At 38.1% G+C, this 11,111-nt stretch overlaps 1 protein-coding gene across 4 annotated transcripts in view; it reads left to right on the forward strand.

Moving 5' to 3' along the window:
- The window catches only part of SNX14 (sorting nexin 14), a 98,175-nt gene extending 87,402 nt beyond the window's left edge, over positions 1-10,773 (forward strand). For all 4 annotated transcript variants that reach the window (XM_004696275.4, XM_004696276.2, XM_030886709.2 and 1 more), the window contains 6 exons: positions 1,815-1,938; positions 2,574-2,738; positions 2,893-2,988; positions 6,413-6,504; positions 9,324-9,380; positions 10,564-10,773. In XM_004696275.4, the coding sequence (XP_004696332.1) occupies positions 1,815-1,938; positions 2,574-2,738; positions 2,893-2,988; positions 6,413-6,504; positions 9,324-9,380; positions 10,564-10,602 (573 nt within the window). In that variant the 3' untranslated portion in view covers positions 10,603-10,773. The remainder of the gene's footprint in view (positions 1-1,814; positions 1,939-2,573; positions 2,739-2,892; positions 2,989-6,412; positions 6,505-9,323; positions 9,381-10,563) is intronic.
- The last annotated feature ends 338 nt before the right edge of the window (positions 10,774-11,111 follow it).

Genomic DNA, 11,111 nt, shown 5'->3' on the forward strand with positions numbered 1-11,111 from the left:
GTGAGTGAGTGAGTGAGTGAGTGAGAGAGTGAGTCAATTAGAGAGAGAGTGAGTGAGTCAGTGAGAGTGAGTGGTGAGTGAGTGAGAGAGTGAGTCAGTGAGAGTGAGAGAGTGAGTGAGTGAGTGAATGAATGAGAGAATGAGTGAGTGAGTGAGTGAGCTTATGAGAGAGTGAGTGAGTGAGTGAGTGAGAGTGAGAGGAGTGAGTGAGTGTGGGAGAGTGAGTGAGTGAGTCAAGAAGTGGTTTTCTTAGGATATAATTACCAGCTTCCTATAATCAAGGGATTACTTGTAATTATATATTTATTTATTTCTGGTATTATCTTTTGAGTGATAATTTTAATAGCTTACAAAATACTCATTTACTAAACAAGCATTTAATTGTGTATCTACTCGTGACTGCTATGAATTGGGGCTATAAAGATTAATTTTAATGGCCTATGTAATATTTCATCCATTTCTTAAACAAGCATTTCACTGTGTGCCTGCTATTAACATTAATTGCATTAGTTCATAATTGCTATGAACTGGGGTTATAAAGAAGCTCAGTTTAGTGTCAAAATACTACAAGCTTGGGATGATGTGGTAGCTCAAAGTTACAGCCCTCCACAAAGTTACAAACCCTTCACTTTTCTTGTTATTATTATTTAGCATATTTATTTAATAGCCTTATTGTTGGTAAGCAGAAATTCACTTAATTATTTGTATATTGAATTTTTAAATCCACCAGTACCCAACTCATTTCTGTTAGCTGTTACACTTCTCAGAGAGCATTGATCCATATTGGTACTCCATGGTGTGTACACAGTAAATAACACTAGGACAGATGAACCCCTCAGGACCGGCGGTAGAGTGGCAATATACCGGGAGGGAAGGCGGGGTAGAAAGCGGGAATCGATCACAAGGATCTACATATAACCTCCCCTCTTGGGGATGGGCAACAGAAAAGTGGGTGAAGGGAGACGCCGGGGAGTGTAAGATAAGATAAAATAATAATTTATAAATTTTTAAGGGTTCATGAGGCAGTGGGAGGGGAAAAAGGAAAATGAGGAGCTGATTCCAGGAACCCAAGCAGAAAGTGAATTTTGAGAATGATGAGGGCAACGAATGTATAAGTGTGCTTTACACAATTGATGTATGTATGGATTGCGATAAGAGTTGTATGAGCCCCAATAAAATGATTTTTAAAAAAAAGAAAATACTTACATGTATTTTGAATCGATAAATAAATAAAATAATGTTTTTGTTAAAATTACCTAACATACATTTGATTATTGTAATAGAATTTTGGATAGTTTGGGGATAATCAGGGTTGAAATGATGTTTCATGTCATTATTTTTATTGTTACTAATTGTAATTACTTTTTTTCCCCCACATCGATTAAGCCTCTGGGCCTTGATTATTATTGTGCTAATAAGCTCAAAGTTTATTTTCACTTCTAAGTACCTACTAATTAAATAGTGATTTTTAAGTAATTTAGGTTTCAAATGTCATTACCATCAATATAATTATATATATTTATATGTTCATTTCCTTCCTTTGGTAGTAACAAAAAATAGTTCTTTATGGATCATGAATTATCTGTCATCTAAAATGATTATAGTCTTTGATATAGTACTTTAGAGGAATATGTATTTTTTAATATAATTTTGGGTATAAATGTGAAATTTTGGAAGGAGATTTTAATCTGATCTACATTTCTGTTTTGAGTGAAAAAGTTTAGCTGCTTTTGTTGGTCATGTAGCCTTCGTGCGTGGTTATTCTGAGGAGGCATTAATAAAATGTTTCTCTATTGGTTCAACTTTTACTTTAGCTTTTCAATGATCTATTCAAGAATAATGCAAACCGAGCTGAGAATACAGAGAGAAAACAAAATCAGAATTATTTTATGAAGATGATGACTGTAGAAGGAGTCTATGATTACCTGATGTATGTAGGTAAGATCTAAGTGGTTTAAGTCAAGATCTGTATTTTAGTTGTCTTATTTTATTTCTTCTAAAATGGCAAATGAATGCTTCTGAGTATTGCCCCTTCAAAACGTTTTAAAAATTAAAGTGATTTCTCTTATAAGAATTTAAAACAATTGGTTTTGAATATATTAGCTTGTTTACAAATGAAATGTTGACTATTATAATTTGTGTGTGTGTGTGTGTGTGTGTGTGTGTGTGTGTGTGTGTGTGTGTTTTAAAGATCATTTTATTGGGGGCCCTTACAGCTCTTATATAACAATCCATTTATCAATTGTATCAGATATTTGTACAAATGATGCCATGATTATTTTATAAACATATATATTGAGCCCTTGGTATCAGCTTCTCTTTTTCCCCTTCCTCCCCCCATTTGTAGCCCCTTGATAAATTATAAATTGTTATTATTTTCATATCTTACACTGACCACTGTCTTCCTTCCCCTACAGTTTCTGCTGTTTGTCCCCCTGGGGCAGGGAGTGGGGGTGGGGGGGGTGGGGGCTGGTAATGTGTCGATTAATGCGATCGGTTATTTGTGTTGAAAATTATCCACAATATCTATTTCTCTTCATAATGAAGTAAGTATTCTTTGTGGTCCTTCTTAGGACGGGTGGTTTTCCAAGTCCCTGACTGGCTTCATCATTTCTTAATGGGAACTCGAATCCTTTTCAAAAACACCCTGGAAATGTACACCGACTACTATCTTCAGTGTAAACTGGAGCAGCTATTTCAGGAGCACCGTTTGGTCTCACTCATAACACTTCTCAGAGGTGTGTATTTTCGCGTGTGCTGGGTTTGTGCTTTGAGTACTCTGAGCTTTAGATCCAAAAGACCTAAGAAGCTTCTCCCTCTTTGGTTTATTAATATTTCTTTGTGTATAAATTGTTGACAATTTTCAGCAATTTCCTTTTGTCTCTTTGTTAGATGCTGTATTCCGTGAAAATTCTCAACCTCGTTCTCTCCAAGATAAGCAAAAACGAGCAAAGCAGAGTTTTGAAGAAATGATGAACTACATTCCAGGTGTAATATTAAAGCAGTAAAATATTTATATGAAGTAGGGCTCCTTTGAGGTCACAATATATTAATCACTGAGATTCATTTTTACCATGAGTGTTCATTTTAGAAATATTTATAGAGAACAATTAAAATAAACGCTTTCATTAATATTTGACTTTTGTGATACTAGAATTTCAAGACAGGTTATTTAAATCCACATGATAGCTAGTAAGCATTTAGAAGTTTTATTAAGGACCAATTCTTTGTAGTAATGGAACTACTACTTAACAACTGTGCAGTCAAAAGTAACTCTGAATTTTTTATAAAGATATTTTAAAATGTGTTTTAGGTGACTATTTCTACAGCAAATGTTACTTCCATTCAGCAATTCTTACACAAATTGCTCTGCAAAGTATGGTCCCTGTAATGTGTCAGCCTTTTCATGATTTCCGTCTTGCCTGCCCATTTCCAGCTATGCAGTTTTTCTGCCTCTGCTTGCCTTATTTACTTATGTTTTAAAAGTGTATATGATACATTCATTGCAAGAAACCCTCCCAACTCCACGGTTGGGTACAGGGATCTTTGCATTCACGTACACATTGTACACGAGTCCCGTGTATGTAGTTGATTATTTAAAGGAACACACTCTTACTGGGGTTAGGGTTTATTTTACGGGCTGGTCTATTTGTCTGAAAGGTCACCTCTTAGAGAGACTTCAGTTCCAGGTTCAAAGGGCGTTTTAGGATGTCAGTCTCATGGGTTCTTCTAGTCTGTAGTCCAGGGGTCCTCAAACTGTTTAAACAGGGGGCCAGTTCACTGTCCCTCAGACCCGTTGGAGGGTCGGACTATAGTTTTAAAAAAACTATGAACAAATTCCTATGCACACTGCACATATCTTATTTTAAAGTAACAAAAAATAACAAAAAAAACCCCAACGGGGCAAAAACACCCAGCAGGCCAGATAAATGTCCTCGGCGGGCCACATGTGGCCTGTGGGCCTTAGTTTGAGGACCCCTGCCTAGTCCATTATGAATCTGAATTCATTGGGCCATAAATAATTGCTCCAGTTTTAAATATTTTCTGCTTTGTTATAGATCAGTGGTTCTCAACCTTCATAATGCTGCGACCCTTTCATACAGTTCCTCATGTTGTGGTGACCCCAACCATAAAATTATTTGCATTGTTACTTCATAACTATCATTTTGCTACTGTTATGAATTGGGCGACCCCCAAAGGGGTTGTGACCCACAGGCTGAAAACGGCTGTTACAGACTGAGGTTTCTGTCTCAGTGAGTTATTATTGTTGGGCCGTTTATTTGTATTCTCTCTTGATTTTTTATAATTCTCAGTATATGAAACCCAGATTATGTAAACCTAGAGAAACTGGATTAGTAGATTCAAAGGACCATGACAGGGATGCTGGCAGGAAATGGGGAGGTGGCAACAAAGAGGCCAAGGAAGAAGAAATGTACTGGAATTGATTGTCGTAACTCTCATGAATGTGATTGAACTCTTGAAACAATGTTTGTGAATGGTAAAAAATACCCCCAAGTCCCTGTGAGACTGTTCTGTTCTGCTCTGTACTCACAGATTTGTGTATACTTGTTATTTTCACTTTAAAAATACCTGATAGTTGTAAAGAACATATCAATTGTATTTGCCAAGGAGGGTGGGACCCCATATATCTGATCTTTAAAAAAAAAGGGCAATGTCTATTTTAAAAATTGCAGCTATAAAATATGCAGTACATATTGCTTATTGGAAAAAAAAAGCCTATGGAGCTCAACTGCCTTCAAGTTGATTTTGGCCATGTAGGCCAGGATAAGAACTGCCCCCGTGCATTTCCAAGACGGTACATTTTTTATGGAGGTCCTGGGCTTCTCTGTCTCCCTTGGAGTGGTTGGTGGTTTCGAATGTGCAAATATAATGAAATCCTTGACCACTTTGAAAAAATCCCATAAAACAAAAAGTCCCATGGATTCCACTTGTGCTAACATCCCTCCTCACCTCTTTATTCTCATTGCCACACCCCTTATCCAGACCTGTGTTACCTCTCCTATGCATAAAAGTACACTTGCCTGTTAAGTGGAATCCTGGCCTCTGTTTTCTCTATGTTCCAATCAGTTATCTATATAATTAAGCCTACTGCATAGGATTAATCATATTTATCCTCTTATTAACCAAAATCCTTATGTGGTTTTCCACTACTTCATGGAACAAATCTTTAAATTACTATCATGACATTCATACGCAGTGTCAATCAACCTTGCTTTCAAATGTTTATGTTCCACCATTATTCCTGTCTTCTCCACTCTTTCTGAATTTGACTAATTGCTATTTTCTAAACAACTCCATGCCCCATGCCTGAATTCTTCTCTTCCAAATGAATGCCCCCTTTTCTCATTTCTTATGTCCATCTTTTAAATTCCTCAGTGATGAGCTCAAATGCCAGTTTATTCATGGTCTATAAGAACAAAGAATTCTATAGCCAAGAAAAATTTCTTTTGTCCCCGAATGACCAAAAATTTGTTATTTGGGGGATTTTTTTTAAGCCACTTTATGGAATTTATTACTTTTGTCACTGTATTAATTATTTGTAGACTTGTCATAGTTTATTCTGTTACTGGACTGAAATCTCTTGAAGGGAACATATTTCATCTTACATATATGCACATTTCTCAGTAGAAACTGAAATTGAGTTTTAATTTTTAGAAAAGAATATTTTACCTCCCGATAGAAGATTCTTGAATAATTTATCATCAATGCTACTTCATACAATTGCAATGCAATTGAAATATTTTGGCCTTTTTCTCTTGATATTTACTTGCTGTATATTGTGAAAGTTTCTTTGATTGGAACCTAATAGGATATTAAATGCTCCCTGAGTTAATAAAATATTGCTTATTGTTGCAAAAGAAAAAAATTAAAGGTGTTCACATTTATTGAAAAAATTCTAGGTAAAAAATGTAGCTTTCTTTTCCGACTCTATGAAAATAGACTACAAAGAAGCCCCTCTGTGCTGCATAGAAGTACCATGTGCTCCAGTTTGGTGTGAATCTCTGCAGAATTTTTCTATGTGTATATTCATATGCATGTTCATTCATCATTTCAGGGTTTTATTTTGCTACATTTTATCCTAGTAGGACAATAAGTTATTTCTCACTTATCTGTATCACATAATAGTAGGAGACCATTTCTGTGTTGCAGCTTTTCTCAGCATGGTATGTCTTGTGCATTGATTGGGAATCTTCAGTACTGTTATATCTCAGCTTGACTGTAGAGCTGTTTTTTCCAGGAGCATTTTATAGGAAGGAATATTAAGAACTGATGATTTACCATTTTTAAGCCATACCTGGGAAATGGGCCATTGCTTAATGATCTACTTAATGATGAGTCACTTTATAATATAAAATTGTTTCACTTGTGGCTTTTTTGTTTGTTTGTTTAGATTTGATAGTCAAGTGCATTGGAAAAGAAGCTAAGTATGAAAGCATCAGACTTCTGTTTGACGGCTTACAGCAGCCAGTACTCAACAAGCAGGTAGTTTATGGAAGCTAATAGCCTAGTGTTAGCTAGACTTGGTGATGGTATATTTTTATTACTAAATTAAAACAGTGTTTAACATAATATATAACAAACAAAATTAAAATAGCATTTCAGTAGAAAAAAGTATGTTTTGTTACTAGTTTTTTTCCTGATTACCTTTTTCTTACATAAGAGGAATTATTTGGATTTAAATGAAACATACACCTACTCCTTACTTAATGACTATATTGTTATCTAACATTTCACACATTTATGAATCTACTGTCCAGTGGCAATGTCACAATGTGAGTGTGGGAGGGGGTGCTAGAAGGGGTGGGGTCTAGGTCCCCTCCCCTGAGGGACTACATGGAAGGAGCCAGTCAGGAGCACTGTGGGTGAGTACTGAGGACAGAACCATCTGAAGGGATGGGTCTGTGTGGTCTCAGGGCAAGGAAGTGCACTGGGCAAGGTAGGCTAGGCGCCCCTGGCAGAGCCAGAGCAACAGCTGCAGTGGGTCAGCATTCTGCAATGGGACCTGTGGCAGCTCTGTGGGCTGAAGCTCTGTGTGGAGGGGTAGGGAGGAGTGGGTCAGGCCATGCAGAAGGGGACAGGGGTGTGCCTGGGAGTACAGGAGGAATATGGTGGCTGTGGCCAAAAACCCAGTCTGTGTGTGTCAGGGACTGCTGGATGGAACAGCCTGGGGTGACTTGTACCACCACCAAAAGGGTGGAGGCAGCCTGTAGTGTAGGAGAGGAGGGGGAGACCTATAGTAGGGTACAGGGGAGCTGCTGCAGCAGCTGAGCAACTGACTGAGTTTGGAGATGGCGCCTAGTAGCATGGGGAGGAGCTTCAAAGTTCTGGGGAACAAGAAAGCAATGGGTACCTCAGTGAGGCTCTGGTCCTGGGAGTGATCCCTTATACACCAGGAGAGACTTAAGCTGGTAGGTAGGGTCCAACCCATTAGACTCGAAGGCCCCGAGAAGGAGGGGTGCAGGAGGGACATGTGTTCCAGGCTTTCTGGAAACAGGAGGCAAAAGCTATTTATAGACGTATGTATATATGTAAATGTACTAATTTATAATGAAAGGGATAGAGGTCAATGTACATATATATTAAATATTACAATATAAGCAAACAGACATTGGGCCTCCACTCAAGTACTCCCTCAACACAAGAACACTTTGTTCTAATAATCTGGCATTTTGTGATGCTCACCTTCTCAGCAAGATCTCTGAAGACAAATGGGTGCATAAGCTAATGTGAAGAAAGCAGATGGTGCTTGGCTATCAAAAGATATAGTGCCTGAGGTCTTAAAGGCTTGAAGTTAAAACAAGTGGTCATCCAGCAGGGAAATGACAAAGCCCACATGGAAGAAGCACACCAACCTGTGTGATCATGAGGTGTTGATGGGATCAGGTGTCAGGTACCAAAAGATCTAAAACTATGGAGACCCAAAGCCCATCTGTAGACAATTGGATATTAGATATCCCCCCACAGAAGGTTATAAGGAAGGGCTGATTCAACCAAGGTGTAGAGTAGCACAGATTAATCACATATCATCCCTCTAGTTCCTGAATACTTCCTCCCCCCGACCCCCCCATACCATGACCCAGTTTTACCTTACAAATCGGAGAACACACATTGGCACAGATAAGAGCCCTCAGAAACATGGAATTCAAGACAGATAAACCCCTGTACTGTTCAGGACAGGAACAGTAGTGGGAGTAGCGATATCTTGAGGGGAGGGGAATGGTCATGGAGGGGGAAGGAGGAGAAAGGGGAACCCATCACAAGGGTGACATATAGCTTCCCATTCCCCCGAAGGGAACAAATAACAGAAATGTGGGTGAAGGGAGACAACGGGCAGTGTAAGACATGAAATTATAATAACACTGTATAATTGATCAAGGATTCATGAGCGGGGCAGAGTGAAGAGGGAGGGGAACAAAGAGGAGCTTGTATTAAGGGCTCAAGTAGAAAATGTTTTGGAAATGATAATGGCAACATGTACAAATATGCTTGATATAACTGATGTATGGAATGTTATGAGTCCCCAATAAAATGATTTCATAGGAAAAAAATATATATACCCGGAGGGAAAGTGGTCCCAGAAAGGCCTTCGAGTGGCATAGGATCTGGAGGTGCATGCATAGGAGGATTGGTAACTCCAAGATAGGGTGGCGGGAGGGTGGGGGGGCACAGGATGCAGGGGCCAGAGAGACTTGCCACCCATGCCTAGGCGTCGTCAAAGCCATGTGTGCAGGGATGCTGGGAAGGAAGTAAGGAAGTTATATAACATTCACCAACGGCCAATTTTTGTTTAATAAGCTGGTCTTGGAACCTAGCCATGTTGATAAATGAGGAGTGGGTGTACAGTCATTATAGAAAAATCGAAAATACAGATAAATAATGAAAATGAAAAAAGAAAAATCCAACATTCTTGTCATATAGAATAAATGTATTTAACATATTTATGTTTATACCTATGTGTATTCTGTTGAGATCTTATTAGAAGTACAGTTTTGTATCCTGCCTGTTTCTTTAAAATAGCTATAAATAAAAACACAACACAGCAGCACGTTACAGGACATTATAGAATATATACATGTGAACAAGTGGGTACCTAACTCCCATGTTGTGAAGCAGAACACTATTGAAATATGAAGCTTCTTTTGGTGCTTGCTTTATAATATATTGTTAATCCTAGTCTCTATCTCCTCATTTAGAAATAACCACTGTCCTGAATTTGATCATTATTGTATTTTATTATTTTGGTGGGGATTTTTTTTTTGGCATAAATACCTTCAAACCTTTTTCCCCCCTTCATCTTTTAGCTGACTTATGTTTTATTGGATATCGTGATACAAGAACTGTTTCCAGAACTCAATAAGGTAAATAAAAGACAGTAATTTATTCTTTATTCTGATAATGCTTATGCTGTCAGGAATTCTGTCCCTCCCCACCCTTCTCCCTGGGACCTAGGTTGACCAGGGATAGGGGAAGGAAGGAGAGAGGGAGGAGAGGGCAAGAGTGAGGCAGGGCGAGGCCTGCGGGGAGGGTGGGGACACAAACATCAAGGAAACCCTTGTGACTGTGATGCTTTTAAAATCGAACAACCCAAGCGGAGGGCTCTCACTGGCGTCCTTATTTAGCATGCCCATCAGAGAGAGTGGGCTGAAGTTTGGGCCGAGAACTGAATAGCCTCAATCGTGACTTCATCCCGTCCTAACCAGAAGCAGACAAGGCCCTTAGATTGGTGTCAGCTGCTCTGCAGGATGAGGAAATCCTAGCTCTGGAGTGGCCCAAACAGGCTGTCGTCTACAGCATGGTATATTTTGAGTGTTTTTTAGGCACAAATCCCAGAGCACAAAATGACTAGGCATGGGAGAAAGGCCATTCTATAATGAATCTTAAAGATTTAGAGGTTTTGAGTAAATAAAGTTTAAGTCATTTGTACTGCTTTTCTTACTAATCTCTTTAGTCAAATATAGAAGCTCTTTGAGATTAATGTCAGTCTTATAGAGAAAATCAATTATATATTTTTTAACCTTTTAACTATAAACTTTCATGTGATAGTAATATTAAATGCATATTAAGGCAGGATAGAAATTATAGATTTTTTATGGTCAATTAAATAGGAATGAATACAAGGAAGTCTCTTGCTCTCTTGGAAACTTTATAAAGCATATCAGTAAACCTTAGTTACTTATGTGTAAAACATAGATATTATCTGCAGCAAATGCCAGCTGATTTCGTTTGGTACATAATCCTTACATGTCTTAGTTTAGGATTTTAATATCTTGATTGTCTGGAGTCCTGGTGAGAGCACTCTGATGGGTGAGCCTTGGACTGCTAACCCCTAGGTTCGTGCTTCACACCCACCAGCCCCTCCATGGGAGACAGACGAGGCTGTCAGCTCCTATAGAGATTTACAGAGCCTCAGGAACCCTGTGGAGGCTCAAAATGATTCTGACTTGGTGCCAATAGGTTTAAGGTTTTTGTTTTGGTTTAGAGCTGTTAAATTCACAAATGAACCTTGTTTTCTCTTAAATGCATTTATTTTTACTTTTGTAGGTACAAAAGGAAGTTACTGCTGTGACATCTTGGATGTAAACACTTGGATTTGGGATAGAATAACCGGTTGAAATTTCTGTGCTAGTGTAGTAGATATATCCCCCCCCCCCACTTTACGTTTGTAAATTATTGTACGTATCATGTAATTCAGTATCTGAAATTTTGATTTTTTTTGTTTTAATAAAGACTAACAATAATGATGAAAAGTGATTGGGTTTCGTAGTCTTTCATTTCATACTTGCTGTCTATACTTTATTAGAGCAAAAATCACTTGTAAATGGCATTTTTTTTCTAAATTAAACATTTTATTGGGGGACTTTTACAAGTCTTATAACAATCCATTGTTTAATAGTATTAAGCACACTTGTACATATGTTGCCATCAACATTTCCAAGACAGTTTAGTTTTTCTACTTGAGCCCTTGGTATCAGCTCTTTTTCCCCTCCCTCCCTCTCCCACCCTTTGAATCCTTGGTCAATAATCAATTATATATTATTGTTATTTAGTGTCTTACACTGTCCATTGTAATTGACATTTTAAAAGAGACC

The sequence above is a fragment of the Echinops telfairi genome, unplaced genomic scaffold, assembly GCF_000313985.2.
Source record: "Echinops telfairi isolate 266 unplaced genomic scaffold, ASM31398v2 ScPeMD7_3533;HRSCAF=4204_0, whole genome shotgun sequence".
NCBI lineage: Eukaryota > Metazoa > Chordata > Mammalia > Afrosoricida > Tenrecidae > Echinops > Echinops telfairi.